We start from the raw sequence: 16,689 nt of genomic DNA on the forward strand, positions 1-16,689 counted from the left end.
TAATATTTTATACATACATAATGATATATGATAAAATACATGGGGAATGTTCCACAGGTCAATAATAAAAATGTAAAATGAAGTGTCCAAAAAATAAAAAAGTTAAACTATAAAAATATATATTGATGGATTTCAATAAAACTTCATAGTCATGTAGAGACAGACACTATTTACTTTTTTATTTTATTTAACCTTTATTTAACTAGGCAAGTCAGTTAAGAACAAAATCTTATTTACAATGACGGCCTACCAAAAGGCAAAAGGCCTCCTGCGGGGATGGGGGCCTGGGATTTAAAAAAAAAATACAATATAAATATAGGACAAAACACACATCACAACAAGAGAGACAACACAACACTACATAAAGAGAAACCTAAGACAACAACATAACAAGGCAGCAAACATGACAACACAGCATGGTAGCAACACAACATGACAACAACATGGTAGCAACACAAAATGGTAGTAGCACAAAAACGGCTATATGCTTCCATCCCAAATAAATGGAAAAGATAAGTACCATCTAATTTCCTGGTTTTATTTCGTGCTTATCTTTTCCATTCATTTTGGGTGGAGGCATATAGCTCTATCTCCACAACCAATGTCCTGGTATATGATTTAATCTTGATATTAGACTTACACTGAACAAAATATAAACGCAACATGTAAATTGTTAGTCCCATGTTTCATGGGAGCTGAAATAAAAGATCCCAGAAAGTGTTCATATGTTCATTATTTCTCTCAAATGTTGTGCACAAATATGTTTACATCCCTGTTAGTGAGCATTTCTCTTTTGCCAAGATAATCCATCCACCTGACAGGTGTGGCATATCAAGAAGCTGATTTAAACTGCATGATCATTACACAGGTGCACCTTGTGCTGCGGACAATAAAAGGCCACTCTAAAATGTGCAGTTTTGTCACACAACACAATGCCAGAGTCTCATGTTTTGAGGGAGCGTGCAATTGGCATGCTGACTGCAAGAATGTCCGCCAGAGCTGTTGCCAGAGAATGGAATTTTAATTTCTCTACCATAAGCTGCCTCCAGCGTTGTTTTAGAGGATTGGTAGTATGTCCAATTGTCCTCACAACCACAGACCACTTGTATGGCGTTGTGTGGGAGAGCGGTTTGCTGATGTCTACGTTGTGAACAGAGTGCCCCATGGCGGCGGTGGGGTTATGGTATGGGCAGGCATAAGCTGAATTTTATAGATGGCAATTTGAATGCACGGAGATACCGTGACGAAATCCTGTGGCCCATTGTTGTTGCATTCATCCGTTGGCATCACTCACGTTTCAGCATGTTAATGCACAGCCCCATGTCACAAGGATCTGTACACAATTCCTGGAAGCTGAAAATGTCCCAGTTCTTCCATGGCCTGCATACTCACCAGACATGTCACCCATTGAGCATGTTTGGGATGCTCTGGGTCGATGTGTACAACAGCATCTTCCACTTACCACCAATATCCAGCAACTTCGCACAGCCATTGAAGAGGAGTGGGACAACATTCCACAGGCCACAATCAACAGCCTGATCAATTCTATGTGAAGGAGATGTGTCGCACTGCATGAGGCAAATAGTGGTCACACCAGATACTTACTGGTTTTCTGATCCATGCCCCTACTTTTTTTTTCATGGTATCTGGGACCAACAGGTGCATATCTGTATTCCCAGTCATGTGAAAACCATAGATTAGGGCATAATTTATTTATTTAAATTGACTGATTTCCTTATATGAACTGTAACGCATTAAAATATTTGAAGTTGTTGCATTTTGCGTTTATATTTTTGTTCAGTGTAGTTCTGTTGACCTGAACAATCTGAAAATGTGACTGATGAATAGCGGTGAATCTACGCTTTTTCTCCGAATTTTAATTTTTACTCCAGATACAAGCTTATACATATGAACAACAATTTACAGACGCACACAAACAATGACAACATCTCATCTGCCCAGAGCCGCATGCTCACCCCCATCCCTAGTGTCTGCATTATTGTTTGCCACTTGGCCTTAAACATTTGATCAATTTGTTTTTCTCGGTCGCCCATGCTATCTCAATATTTAAATAAGACATGGCATTATATTTTTCCATTGTGTTTATGGTTGATTGATTTCCACGTTTTTTGTATACGTTTTTTCAAGCTGAGTGATGAGAAGAGAATTGTCCAGCCCATTCGGTATCTCAGTACACCTCCATATGCCGTGTTTTAAAATGATACATACAGACGGATTAAAAGTACATTTACTAATACTTCTGACAGCTAACTTTCTAACTCCGCCCACAACTTCTCAGAATGCATGGATTATTGAGTCATTATTAGTTTTACGCTTGTAAAACTATTGGACGCTAAATCCAGAGAAATTACGGACCATGTAAAAACTTCGACGCACGCACAACATTCAGACATTCGTGTTACTGACGACAATAAAAAAAAGTCCTCAGAAACATGGGTCTTCTCCCTTCGGACGACTATAACACCCTGAGTGGGCGGGTGCAGTGTCCAGATGCGGATTTCCAAGCGCTCTGATTGGTTGGGAATGGCAGGGCTATGATGGATGAGTGACAGCTAAGGTAGACTCAGCAGACAAACGAACCGGATTTAAGGGAAATTGAAGGGACTATGACGGTAATTTAGGTAGAGAGAAGCGGAGCGGAGCAGGGCGGCCTTTTTTTTTCTCACAGCGTTTAAGACATGACTCTGCCTTTGTGCTGTAGGATGCTAATTTTGTCTCTTATATAATAAATGCTATACATTAGTTTATACTGGATTAAGCATACTTTTATTTCGTTAGTTATGCACCAACTTTCCAACAATCTTGTGCAAACATCAGTTCTTTTTCTTGGTTCCAATAGTAAAAAAAACATTCTCAAAATATTTACCAAGTAGGCTAAAATAAAAGTAATAATAAAAAGTAACACAATAAGAATAAGAATAACGAGGTTATATACAGGAGGCACCGGTACCGAGTCAGTGTGCAGGGGTACAGGCTAGTTGAGGTAATCTGTACATGTAGGAGGGGGCGAAGTGACAAACAAACAGCAAGTAGCAGCAGTGTACAAGGGGGGTCAATGTACATTTTAATGAATTGTTCAGCAGATGGCACCATTTTCTTGTTTTTATTTTAATTTACGGATAGCCAGGGGCACGCTCCAACATTCCAACATTTAGTGAGTTCGCAAGATCAGAGGCAGTAGGGACGACCAAGGATGTTCTGTTGATAAGTGTGTGAATTGGACCACTTTCCTGTCCTGCTTAGCATTCCAAATGGAACGAGTACTTTTGGGTGTCAATGAAAATGTATGGAGTAGAAAAAGTACATTATTTTCATTAGGAATGTAGTGAAGTAAAAGTAGTCGAAAATAGAAAAAGTAAAGTACAGATACCCCCAAAAACGACTTAAGTAGTACTTTAAAGTATTTAACACCACTGAAGTTTAACATATATTTTATGGAAAACAGATGTATGTTTCTGAAGGATGCACCGTGTTGCACTGTTGACAAGACAGAAAGCAGTACATATTACCGTTCGATTCGAGCAGTGCGCGCCACCCTCACCAGCTACATCCGTTCACGTGACGGGCAATATTTTTTATTTTACCTTTATTTAACTAAGCAAGTCAGATAAGAACAAATTCGTGTTTACAATGACGGCCGACCCACATAACCCGGTTTAACCCGGGGTAGCTTAATCGAATCCCTTAAATGTTTGAGGCTATATAGTGTTTGTTTACATTTACTTTGTCTACAAATATTGGAGTAAAATGACAGTTGAACTAAGCTCATGAGGAATTTATAAGTTATATTTCAAGAAGTACGTCTACATATAAATAATTCCAAATTGCTGATTCTTCCTTAGTTGTTAATTGTATCGAAATTTAAAGCCACAACCTAGGTTCGAGACAATGTCTTAAGTAGTTGAACATGTTATTACGCCAACCTCGTGAAAGTGACAAGATGACACGTTTTCATTTTCGTCAAAATCAACTTTATATCGAAGGGGTGCTTTTGAGTTGACTGCATGCACATGCGCAGTTCAGCGCGAGACAAGCGTGAGACCCGATGACGTAGTTATACGCATGAGCTAATGTCGCGTTGAAAATGAAATCGAAGTTTATTTGTTCCGTGCGCCGAATACAACAGGTGTAGACCTTACAGTGAAATGCTTATTTACAGGCTCTAACCAACAGTGCAATTTTTAAGTAAAAAAAAAAGTAATGGGTGACAAATAGATAAATAAAAACAACAGTAAAAAAGACAGTGAAAAATAACAGTAGCGAGGCTATATACAAGCACCGTTAGTCGGGCTAATTGAGGTAGTATGTACATGTAGGTATGGTTAAAGGGACTATGCATATATGATATACAGAGAGTAGCGGCAGCATAAGAGTGGTTGGGGGACACACACAATGCAAATAGTCCTGGTAGCCATTTGATTACCTATTCAGGAGTCTTATGGCTTGGGGGTAAAAACTGTTGAGAAGCCTATTGGTCCTAGACTTGGCGCTCCGGTACCGCTTTCCATGCGGTAGTAGAGAGAACAGTCTATGACTGGGGTGGCTGGGGTCTTTGACCATTTTTAGGGACTTCCTCTGACACCGCCTGTTGTAGAGGTCCTGGATGGCAGGCAGCTTAGCCCCAGTGATGTACTGAGCTGTACGCACTACCCTCTGTAGTGCCTTGCGGTCGGAGGTCGAGCAGTTGCTGTACATGGCAGCGATGCAACCAGTCAGAATGCTCTCGATGTTGCAGCTGTAGAACCTAATGAGGATCTGAAGACCCATGCCAAATCTTTTTAGTTTCCTGAGGGGGAAGAGGCTTTGTCCTACCCTCTTCACGACTGTCTTGGGGTGTTTGGACCATTCCAGTTTGTTGGTGATGTGGACACCAAGGAACTTGAAGCTCTCATCCTGCTCCACTACAGCCCTGTCGATGAGAATGGGGGGCGTGCTCGGTCCTCCTTTTCCTATAGTCCACAATCATTCCTTAGTCTTGGTTATGTTGAGGGATAGGTTGTTATTCTGGCACTACCTGGCCAGGTCTCTGACCTCCTCCCTATAGGCTGTCTCGCCGTTGTCATCAGGCCTACCACTTTTGTGTCGTCTGCAAACTTAATGATGGTGTTGGAGTCTTGCCTGGCCACGCAGTCGTGGGTGAACAGGGAGTACAGGAGGGGACTGAGCACGCACCCCTGAGGGACTCCAGTTTTGAGGATCAGTGTGGAAGATGTGTTGCTACCTACCCTCACCACCTGTGGGAGGCCCATCAGGAAGTCCAGGATCCAGTTGCAGAGGGAGGTGTTTAGTCCCAGGATCCTTTGCTTAGTGATGAGCTTTGAGGGTACTATGGTGTTGAACGCTGAGCTGTAGTCAATGAATATCATTCTCACGTAGGTGTTCCTGTTGTCCAGGTGGGAAAGGGCAGTTTGGAGTAAAATAGAGATTGCATCATCTATGGATCTGTTTGGGTGCTATGCTAATTGGAGTGGGTCTAGGGTTTCTGGGATAATGTTGTTGATGTAAGCAATTACCAGCCTTTCAAAGCACTTCAAGGCTATGGACGTGAGTGCTACAGGTCTGTAGTCATTTAGGCAGGTTGCCTTAGTGTTCTTGGGCACAGAGACTATGGTGGTCTGCTTGAAACATGTTGGTATTACAGACTCAGTCAGGGACATGTTGAAAATGTCAGTGATGACACCTGCCAGTTGGTCAGCACATGCCCGGAGCACACGTCCTGGTAATCCGTCTGGCCCCGTGGCCTTGTGAATGTTGACCTGTTTAAAGGTCTTACGTGGGCTACGGAGAGCGTGATCACACAGTCGTCCGGAACAGCTGATGCTCTCATGCATGCCTCAGTGTTGCTTGCCTCGAAGCGAGCATAGAAGTGATTTAGCTCGTCTGGTAGGCTCGTGTCGTTGGGCAGTTCGCGGCTGTGCTTCCCTCTGTAGTCTGTAATAGTTTGCAAGCCCTGCCACATAAGACGAGCGTCGGAGCTGGTGTAGTACGATTCAATCTTAGCCCTGTATTAGCGCTTTGCCTGTTTGATGGTTCGTCAGAGGGCATAGCAGGATTTCTTATAAGCTTCCGGGTTAGAGTCCCACACCTTGAATGCAGCAGTTCTACCCTTTAGCTCAGTGCGAATGTTGCCTGTAATCCATGGCTTCTGGTTGGGGTATGTACGTACAGTCACTGTGGGGACGACGTTCTCAATGCACTTATTGATAAAGCAAGTGACTGATGTGGTGTACTCCTCAATGCCATCGGAAGAATCCCGAAACATGTTCCAGTCTGTGATAGCAAAACAGTCCTGTAGTTTAGCATCTGCTTCATCTGACCGAGTCACTGGTGCTTCCTGCTTTCATTTTTGCTTGTAACCAGGAATCAGGATAGAATTGTGGTCAGAGTTACCAAATGGAGGGCGAGGGAGAGCTTTGTACACGTCTGTGTGTGGAGTACAGGTGATCTTGATTTTTTTTCCCTCTGGTTGCACATTTAACATGTTGATAGAAATTAGGTAGATATGATTTAAGTTTCCCTGCATTAAAGTCTCCGGACACTAGGAGCGCCGCCTCTGGGTGAGCGGTTTCCGGTTTGCTTATACATCTGACTGAGTGCGGTCTTAGTGCCAGCTTTCGTTTGTGGTGGTAAATGAACAGCCACGAAAAGTAACGATGAAAACTCTCTTAGCAAATAGTGTGGTCTGCAGTTTATCATAATATACTCTACTTCAGGCGAGCAAAATCTAGAGACTTCTTTAGATTTCGTGCACCAGCTGTTGTTTACAAATATGCACAGACCTCCCACCCTCGTTTTACCAGAGTGTGCTGTTCCATCTAGCCAGTGCAGCGTATATCCCCCTAGCTGAATATTAATGTCATCATTCAGCAAAGATTCTCCGACTTCAGCACATTTTTGTTTTGCCCGTGTGAGTAAAATGCTGTACATTTAAAATTACTGGATGTATTTTGAAAGATTTTATGTTTTTTAGCTAATAATAAATAGCCTACCGCTTTGATGTCAACCAAATGTGCACTTAACACTTCCAAATATTTTTTTTACCAGGTAAATTGACTGAGAACGCATTATCTACAGCAACATTTCCAAATCATGAAGCTCATGTCATATACAGTGTCAACGTTTATGATCCCTGTGTGATGTAGTTACAATATGACATGGCGTCATACCCTGGGTTGTTCTGAACAGAATGAGACGTTGTTTATTGTGAAGAAAATTCGCCGGGCCACACGCACCTGAATGCACTCATAACTCTTTTCTATCCGCACCAAAATTACGATCCGTTTCTCTGAATTGCCTTATGAAAGTCTAACGCTGTAAATCGTATTTTATCATTTAGCTAGTCAATGTTGACAATAGAGAACAAGATTTCAAATCATGCCCACATGACCCAAATTGCGATAAACAATGGACCTTTTTGGATTGCGTAAACATTAATTGTGTGATGGCGGGAATGAAGGGTTGTTTCAAATGAAACTAGCCTACAAGTGTGCTTGCTCTAGTTCCTCGAGGCACAGCTGGTAAAGGAAAAAAAAGTACCTTATAGTTGGAGACTTCTTTGATCCATAAAAGTGCATTGAAATTGCTTAGGTTAGGAACTGTGCACATTTCGGAGACACCGTTTAGTCCTCATTTAGTCCCTTGTGTTTTATGTTGCACCTACCCCACATTTTCCAGGAATAGTGTTGTTATTTAATGTATCCTGAGTATTTCCGGAGAAAAGTAGAGTAAATGTAAAATGCAAATCAAATCAAGTGCGTAATGTTTGGATTCATTCTTGTCACGTGAACCGTTTTGTAGGCCTACTCACCTTAAGGCTAATAATTTCCCCATGATATCCAAACTGTTTCCTTTCAGTTGTTACCATGGTTATGCATATTCTTATCACACTTTTGTAAGAAACGTTTCAATTTGGCTCTATCCAGATAGGCCAATTCCCTAAATAAATATCTCTGTAATTGAGATGAAGTCATCTTTTTAAGACACAAACTGCTTTGTGTTCCCCCTGGCCTGTTGGATGCATGGGATTTGAGTTCGGGATGAGGCATTGGTTGGCTATTTGAGGGTTGCATCCCAAATGGCACTACTACCCGAGCCCTATATGTCAAAAGTAGAGCACTATATAGGTAATAGGGTGCCATTTGGGACACACACTAGAGGGATGGATGGAAGGAAATGGTCCAGAGGGATAAAAAATAATAATAATAACATCAACCAAACTGCATCAAGACTCAGGCAGATTTATGACAAAGGCCCATAATCTTGGAATAGTTTCTGCTCTGTGTTTCTTAATTGGATGTTTATTTCATTATACTGTATGTCAGAGGGCAATAAAATGCTGGAGATTTCCCCACAAAGCACCTTGTTTTATGTCCAGGTCCTTCTCTGTAAATTACCCACAAAGCAGCTTGTTTTTATCCAGGTTCTTCACTGTAAATTACCTGGCAACAAAAATAGACAATTGCAAAAAAAAAAACCTACATATTTAATCATATTCAGAGACATTTTTCCAGTCTGTTGATACATGGATAGTCAGGTTTCACTAGCCTTATCAACTTGACAGTGTCCATCCCAAATGGCACCTTAGTCACTAATTAGGGAATAGGGTGCCATTTGGGACGCATCCACAGCTGTTGCTCCATAGGTGGATACTCACTGCAGCCAGGGCACATACTGTAGAATAGATGGTTCACTTTAATGTGTGCGTGAGAACACGAGGCCTTCATTCAAAACACAAGAAAAGCAACCTGTACAAATACTGATTAAAGGAATCGTACAAGAGTGGTGTAAACACATATACATATACACAAATATTCCATAATCAATAGTCCAATCTCTTAACAATACTCGTCTCTTTGCCTTAAAAAACAACACAGAAGCCTGCCCAAAGCATTTGCATTTTTATGTTATGAAATTACTATTAATAATAATCATTACAGTAATCACAAAACTAAGTGAGTTTATATTACCTCTAGTTGAAATCGTGTCCCAAATGGCACCCAAGTCCCTTTATAGTTCACTACTTTTGGCCAGGGCCATAGGATGCCATTAGGGACAGGCTCCTAACAGACAAGCTGGCCCTCTCAAAGCCCTTGAGACAGAGGTGTAAGGAGTGCTGCAGTCCTGTGTAACCCCATTTCTGTCCTCTTATTGCCGGTTCCTCTCTCCTCAGACAGCACTGTTCGATCTTTGGTGAACACGGTTGTTATTGTCGTTTATTTCATAATGCACTCTGCTGAAGGGTCATGGACACACTCACAGTAGATCTTGTCTGTTTCTTTTGCGCAAAGTGTTAAAAAAACAGCCTCGAGATTCTATTTTTGCTGCTCTTTTGGGGATTTTGAATACACATGTAAGTTACTTTAAAACCAAAACATTCTGCGCTTCCCCCCCCCTCCATTCTTCCCTCGTCCCACTCTTGGGTGACAATCCCTTCACCCCCGTTTCTGTTATACACACAGTCAAAGAGAGATATCAGTTCATCATGTTCGTTCTCAACAGGAAGTCTTCTCTGGCCCGTCCATGTCAATTGAATCAGTGGTTGCAAGGAGTAAGACACAGATGTCCCCCCTCAGCTGAGCTCGAAGCCTGCGGAGGACTCAATGGCGTACAGAAGCTTGTTCCTCATCAGGTGCTGGTCGCAGAACTCGGGCAGCTTAAGCAGGTTCATGCAGGTGGAAGCTGTGGGCAGGCGCTCTAGGTCATTCCCCCCGTTATGTATGCAGAAAGCTGGGTACAGTTCCTGGAAACATGGGTGGAGATGGGAGGAAGAACTGTGTCAAACTAGAGGTTCAGAGGGCCACAGAGGCCCTGTATACATTAAATACATACAACTGATGTACCACTCATTTGGCACAACACTAGTGATACAACAGTTGTTTTTCTGGCCAAAATAATTAATTGCAAGCGACATCAGGATAGAAATGTGATAAGCCGTGAAAAAAGTGTGGATATACAATTAAAATGGGCTGTTATGTTTGAAGGAGACCGAGTGTGACACTTGGATGCTGAGCAAGATAAACAAATGGTAATTTCATGTTTTCAGTCTGGCACTTTATAAAATGACGCTTTCTGGTGATGAGGCCAGGCCATCTCCACTCACATCATCAAGGCCAAGACACTGGCCACATCCCAAATGGCACCCTATTCCCTATATAGTACACTACTTTTGACCAGAGCCCTATGGGTTTTCCTATGGTCCCTTGTCAAAATTAGTGCACTATATAGGGAATAGGTGCCATTTGGAGCACACACATTGACTGTTTCCATCAGAATCCACAGGAATCATCCTTTCTGTTTCTAACGTCCAGCCGCTCTATAGCTATTTAAAGATTAGGAGCATGGCGTGGGGTTCAGCGCCTGTACCAGCTTGGTTAAATGGTTCTGGGGGGCTCGGCGGTAACGACGCCATTTTTCGGACAATTATCGTATTAAACTATCGTTGCTTATTGAGAAAGTGTCATTATGGAAGCGATCATTCTGGAAAAAGAGGCTATCCATCATCTTTTTAAATGGCTTCTCCTGACAGCGCTATTTCTCCGCTAATGAATCTTTGGGACGTTTACGGCAGCTAATTAAGGCTGGGCTGGCACGGGCCCAGGGTTAGGGTCAGGGGCCGCTCCCTGCCCCCCGCCCTACCAATCACCATCATCGCTCCCTCTCCGGGCCCAGAGAGGAGATCTGGAGGAGACCAGGAGTGGGGAGGAAACCGGGAAGGGCAAGGACATCACATCCACACACTCCCCAAAGTCAAATTCATTAAACAGGGGAGAGCTCTCCAGCCCTCCTTCCTAAGCCACCAAGGGAGATTTTTAGGAGTGTTCCCACCCGTACCCTCTTCTCTCTCCCCGCTGTGGAAGTACTTAAGTATTCTTAACTAAAGACGGCAACAAACAGTAGTAAAACCAATCATATGACAATTACAGCTGGTTATCCTAAGTAAGGTGTGTATATAAACATCTTAATGGATTTCAGCATTGCTCTCTTTTCTATTTCCAACCGTTTTAGTGTCCCTATAAATCAAGTCATTAGGAAAGTGAAACGGCTCTCGATTGGAGGAATCGGCAGCTGATGACACGGTAATGGTAGTTCCGATAAACGCACTTCCACCATTTCAGCACAGGTTTCAGCTCTTGGCTGAAATCATTTAGGAAACAAACCGTTTTCGATGATGTTACAGCAATGTTTTGGTGCTAGTTTTTGGGGTCGGCTATTAACTAGGATATTCATTCTGGGGTTATACCCTGTGCCCAACTAAAGAAAGAGGAATTCATTATTAATAATGTGAAACTAACTTCACTACTACTCACGAGCCAACAGTGCTAATAATCCAGAGAAGGGCTGTAAACCACAGTGCAGGATAAGATAAGCATGAACCAGAGAGCCTTAGGAGTCTTATCACTAAGCCCAATTTGAAAATGTTCATCGAAAGGGGGTCATCAGGACAGGTATTTTCATTACATGCCCATTAGAACAGTGAACACTCCATTGTGCTGGCGTTTGTCTGGGGCGGCGTCCCAAACGTCTCCCTATATAGTGCACTACTTTTGGTCAATGTGTGCATTAGATAGGGAATAGGGTGCCATTTGGTACTCAGTGTTTGGTTAAACTCCTGATAGCACCGGCTGCAATCAACAACACCAGACGGAGGGTAGAAAATAAAACGGGCGCAGGAACAAACTGACATAGTGAACTTTTGGTCAACCCTCACCTTGAAGCCCAGGAGAGGAGGCCGCGAGCAACTGGTGACAAACTTGAGCAGCTTGCGTTTCTCTTCATCGGTGAAGCTCTCTACCACCTCCCAGAAGATGGTAATGGCAGGGTGGGTGGCAGTGTAACCACCTGGAGAAGAGAGGGACAGAGAAAGGACAATATAAAAAAAAAAAACATCTGTAAATGAATCCACTGGCAGACAGAAGTAGTTGTCATGCCAGTCATACCATCTCGACCACCACACATGCCATTGAACCACACATTCTTTAGAGAGAAACCGTATCCCATGACTAGGCCACCTGGCCCATGAAGTTGACAGGAAAGCTTGACAGTTAGCTCTATGGAAATCCTCCTGTTTTATTTTTATTTCACCTATTTTTATTTCACCAGGTAGGCTAGTTGAGCACAAGTTCTCATTAACAACTGCGACCTGGCCAAGATAAATCAAAGCAGTGTGACACAAACAACAACACAGAGTTACAAATGGAATAAACAAACATACACTCAATAATACAATAGAAAGTCTATATACAGTGTGTGCAAATGAGGTAGGATAAGGGAGAGGTAAGGCAATAAATAGGCCATAGTGGCAAAACAATTACAATATAGCAATTAAAAACACTGGAGTGATAGATGTGCATAAGATTAATGTCCAAGTAGAGATACTGGGGTGCAAAGGAGAAAAATAAATAAATAACAGTATGGGGATGAGGTAGTTGGATGGGCTATTTACAGATGGGTTATGTACAGGTACAGTGATCTGTGAGCTGCTCTGACAGCTGGTGCTTAAAGCTAGTGAGGGAGATATGAGTCTCCAGCTTCAGAGATTTGTGCAGTTCATTCCAGTCATTGGCAGCAGAGAACTGGAAGGAAAGGCAGCCAAAGGAGGAATTGGATTTGGTGGTGACCAGTGAAATATACCTGCTGGAGTGTGTGCTGCTATGGTGACCAGTGAGCTGAGATAAGGCGGGGCTTTATCTAGCAAAGACTTATAGATGACCTGGAGCCAGTGGGTTTGGCGACGAGTATGAAGCGAGGGCCAGCCAACGAGAGCATACAGGTCGCAGTGGTGGGTAGTATATGGGGCTTTGGTGACAAAATGGATGGCACTGTGATAGACTGCATCCACTTTTCTGAGTAGAGTGTTGGAGGCTATTTTGTAAATGACATCGCCAAAGTCAAGGATCGGCAGGATAGTCAGTTTTACGAGGGTATGTTTGGCAGCATGAGTGAAGGAGGCTTTGTTGCGAAATAGGAAGCCGATTCTGGATTTAATTTTGGATTGGAGATGCTTAATGTGAGTCTGGAAGGAGAGTTTACAGTCTAACCAGACACCTAGGTATTTGTAGTTGTCCACATATTCTAAGTCAGAACAGTCCAGAGTAGTGATGCTGGACAGGCGGGCAGGTGCAGGCAGCGATCGGTTGAAGAGCATGCATTTAGTTTTACTTGCATTTAAGAGCAGTTGGAGGCCACGGAAGGAGAGTTGTATGGCACTGAAGCTCGTGTGGAGGTTAGTTAACACAGTGTCCAAAGAAGGGACAGAAGTATACAGAATGGTGTCGTCTGCGTAGAGGTGGCTCAGAGAATCACCAGCAGCAAGAGCGACATCATTGATGTATATTGAGAAGAGAGTCGGCCCGATAATTGAACCCTGTGGCACCCCCATAGAGACTGCCAGAAGTCCGGACAACAGGCCCTCCGATTTGACACACTGAATGAACTCTGTCTGAGAAGTAGTTGGTGAACCAGGCGAGGCAGTCATTTGAGAAACCAAGGCTGTTGAGTCTACAGATAAAAATGTGATGATTGACAGAGTCGAAAGCCTTGGACAGGTCGATGAATACAGCTGCACAGTATTGTCTCTTATCGATGGCGGTTATGATATCGTTTAGTACCTTGAGCGTGGCTGAGGTGCACCCATGACCAGCTCGGAAACCAGATTGCATAGCGGAGAAGGTACGGTGGGATTCGAAATGGTCGGTGATCTGTTTGTTCACTTGGCTTTCGAAGACCTTAAAAAGGCAGGGTAGGATAGATATAGGTCTGTAACAGTTTGGGTCTAGAGTGTCTCCCCCTTTGAAGAGGGGGATGACCGCGGCAGCTTTCCAATCTGGGGATCTCAGACGATACGAAAGAGAGGTTGAACAGGCTAGTAATAGGGGTTGCAACAATTTCGGCGGATCATTTTAGAAAGAGAGGGTCCAGATTGTCTAGCACGGCTGATTTTGCAGCTCTTTCAGAACATCAGCTGTCTGGATTTGGCTGAAGGAGAAATGGGGGAGGCTTGGGCAAGTTGCTGTGGGGGCTGCAAGACTGTTGACCGGGGTAGGGGTAGCCAGGTGGAAAGCATGGCCAGCCGTAGAGAAATGCTTATTTAAATTCTCAATTATCGTGTATTTATCGGTGGTGACAGTGTTTCCTAGCCTCAGTGCAGTGGGCAGCTGGGAGGAGGTGCTCTAATTCTCCATGGACTTTACAGTGTCCCAAAACCTTTTGGAGTTTGTGCTACAGGATGCAAATTTCTGTTTGAAAAAGCTAGCCTTTGCTTTCCTAACTGCCTGTGTATATTGGTTCCTAACTTCCCTGAAAAGTACACCACAGGATGTTTTTGTGCTGGTCAGGGGCAGTCAGGTCTGGAGAGAACCAAGGGCTATATCTGTTCCTGGTTCTACATTTTTTTAAAGGGGCATGCTTATTTAAGATGGTGAGGAAAGCACTTTTAAAGAATAACCAGGCATCCTCTACTGACGGAAAGAGGTCAATATCCTTCCAGGATACCTGGGCCAGGTCGATTAGAAAGGCCTGCTCGCTGAAGTGTTTTAGGGAGCGTTTGACAGTGATGAGGGGTGGTCAACACATTAAATGACAAAAGCAGTTACTCCTACTACTAGTAACTGAGTATCACTTCGATATCATTTTCACCATTATGACTGAGCCTAAGTAGTTTGGTTTCTTTCAAGAAAGTTTTATAAACCATCCATAATGTGATCATACCTGAGTAGTTTGTAAACGTCTTCAGGTCGTCAAGGCAAATGGGCACATGAGCTCCAGATATTAAAACCTGTAGTGGGAAAGCAAAGATGATGAAGAATAATTAGAAATATATCTTTATGTGTGCATGTTAGTAAGTAATGTGAATAGAGTTGCAAAATTCAGGCAATTTCCCCCAAATTCTGAGACTTTCCAGTAATCCTGGAAATTTTGGGAAAGTTGCCGGAATTTTGCGAGCCTAGTGAAAATCCAAGTTACCTGGATCTCCTGCTGGTCAAACATGCGCAGCCACTCCAGGTTTACCACGTTGGCCAGGCCCTGTCTGAAGGCCAGGCAGTGGGGCCTGATCTGTTTGTTGAGTCGGTAATCAGCCACTAAATGGATATAAGCTATCCTGTTGGCCGTGGACACAGGGATGTCCTTCCCTCCCGGCTTCAGCTCAACCACCTGGAAGAAAGAACCCGTCAGACATACAGGCATTTATCACATAGCCACGTAGAAGGCAACCAGGAGAGAGAGAGAGAGGGAACAGGTCGCCCTGAACACAGGGTATACCTTTCTCAATTTGAAAACATAGAGAGTCAAGGCGTGTGTTCACAGGTAAATTGTCAATCAAGTGTCACGCAAAATGCAAAGTAGAAATTTGGTAGTGGAGCATGTAATATTATTGTGTTATTGGAGGAATACCCTCAACAATGCTGAACACAAGACTAGCGCTTTAGAGTGTTTAGGCCCAAACAGCTTGTTTGAGGGTACCAGTGGAGCAAGGGGATAAATCGCTGATCAGGCTAAGGGACCCAGTGGTCGGTTTGGCAGGCCTAAAATGGGACAGTGCGCTAGGGATAAGGACCAGTTCTCTGTTCCTGACTTTGGTATGGTCCATGAACAGCTGCTAGTCCCTTAAAAGTTTGGCACAAGATTCTTCCACCAACCTGTTTCATCAGCTATAGTTTGTTGAGCTTTGGGTCACAAATCCTGATCTCTCCCCATTCCTGGAGTAGTTTGTATGTTGATTTAATGGTTTTGGAGGAGTTAGGACACATACCAAATAATCACAGTGAAATAATCGAGATAATTTAGGAGCTTATGATACTTTTTAAATCATTGTGTTCCCAAAAATCTTAACTATTTCCAATAATGTGGATACTTGACAGCTAAGGGGGTGAGGGGGCATGTCCCCCCGCAAAATGTTTGCACTACAAAGTGGGTTAAAGACAAAATTAAGTACCACAAAAGGGTTAATAGTCAGCTATAGGCAGCTTGCTCTTATTGTACACCATTGTAAGATACTTCCCAGGAATAAATCCCTTCTGTAGAAGGTATCTATATTACCTTTAATTTAACAACATTTCAGTCAAAAGGTAATACAGAAAATGATCGAATCGACAATGCTTTCAACAAACAGGTCATTCTCAATCCGTAACATTATGCGATTCCAGGTCATATTGACTCCACACCTTATTGCATGCGAATGACTGTCTTTATCTTGTTTGCTTGCTTTGACTATCTCTCGAGGGCATATATAGGCCAGTCTGCCTCTGAGTGTGTGCCTAATCTCCTGCAAATTGTTTTCGGTATTGTATTTGCAATGCCCTATTTGCAAACGCGGGCTACATTCTAACGACACTGTTCAAGCCTGTTTAAAGAGGAGCTAATAAGAAAAGCTAAAGCCCTGAGCAAACAGGCGGAGTGGGTAGAGTGCTTAACCCAGCCCGGGGAGACTGGTGAGGGGGACCAGAGGGCACTGAATAGGCCCTCTCTGTCAAATCAGCCAGGCTCAGACTTGGTGGACGTGCTAAAGTGGCAAAAGTCACGCCTCTCAGGCGTGTTCCGAGATAATTGCTTGAAGACCCGTTTGGTGGAACGGTCAACATAGAGCCTTCTATTCCCCGCTGCACAGCAGCAGTCAGGGCGAGAGCGGGCAACGTGCTTTATCTCTCTCAGCACCAAATACAGACAATGTGA

At 43.3% G+C, this 16,689-nt stretch overlaps 1 protein-coding gene across 2 annotated transcripts in view; it reads right to left on the bottom strand.

The window, feature by feature from the left end:
* Positions 1-8,694: 8,694 nt before the first annotated feature.
* Positions 8,695-16,689, bottom strand: part of LOC106578613 (ubiquitin-protein ligase E3C) — a 46,236-nt gene continuing 38,241 nt past the window's right edge. For both annotated transcript variants that reach the window (XM_014157612.2, XM_045702164.1), the window contains exons 21-24: positions 14,983-15,171; positions 14,728-14,794; positions 11,729-11,859; positions 8,695-9,760 (exon numbers count right to left, since the gene is read on the bottom strand). In XM_014157612.2, coding sequence (XP_014013087.1) covers positions 9,590-9,760; positions 11,729-11,859; positions 14,728-14,794; positions 14,983-15,171 — 558 coding nt within the window. In that variant the 3' untranslated portion in view covers positions 8,695-9,589. The remainder of the gene's footprint in view (positions 9,761-11,728; positions 11,860-14,727; positions 14,795-14,982; positions 15,172-16,689) is intronic.

The sequence above is a fragment of the Salmo salar genome, chromosome ssa19 (genome assembly GCF_905237065.1).
Source record: "Salmo salar chromosome ssa19, Ssal_v3.1, whole genome shotgun sequence".
In the NCBI taxonomy this organism is placed as follows: domain Eukaryota; kingdom Metazoa; phylum Chordata; class Actinopteri; order Salmoniformes; family Salmonidae; genus Salmo; species Salmo salar.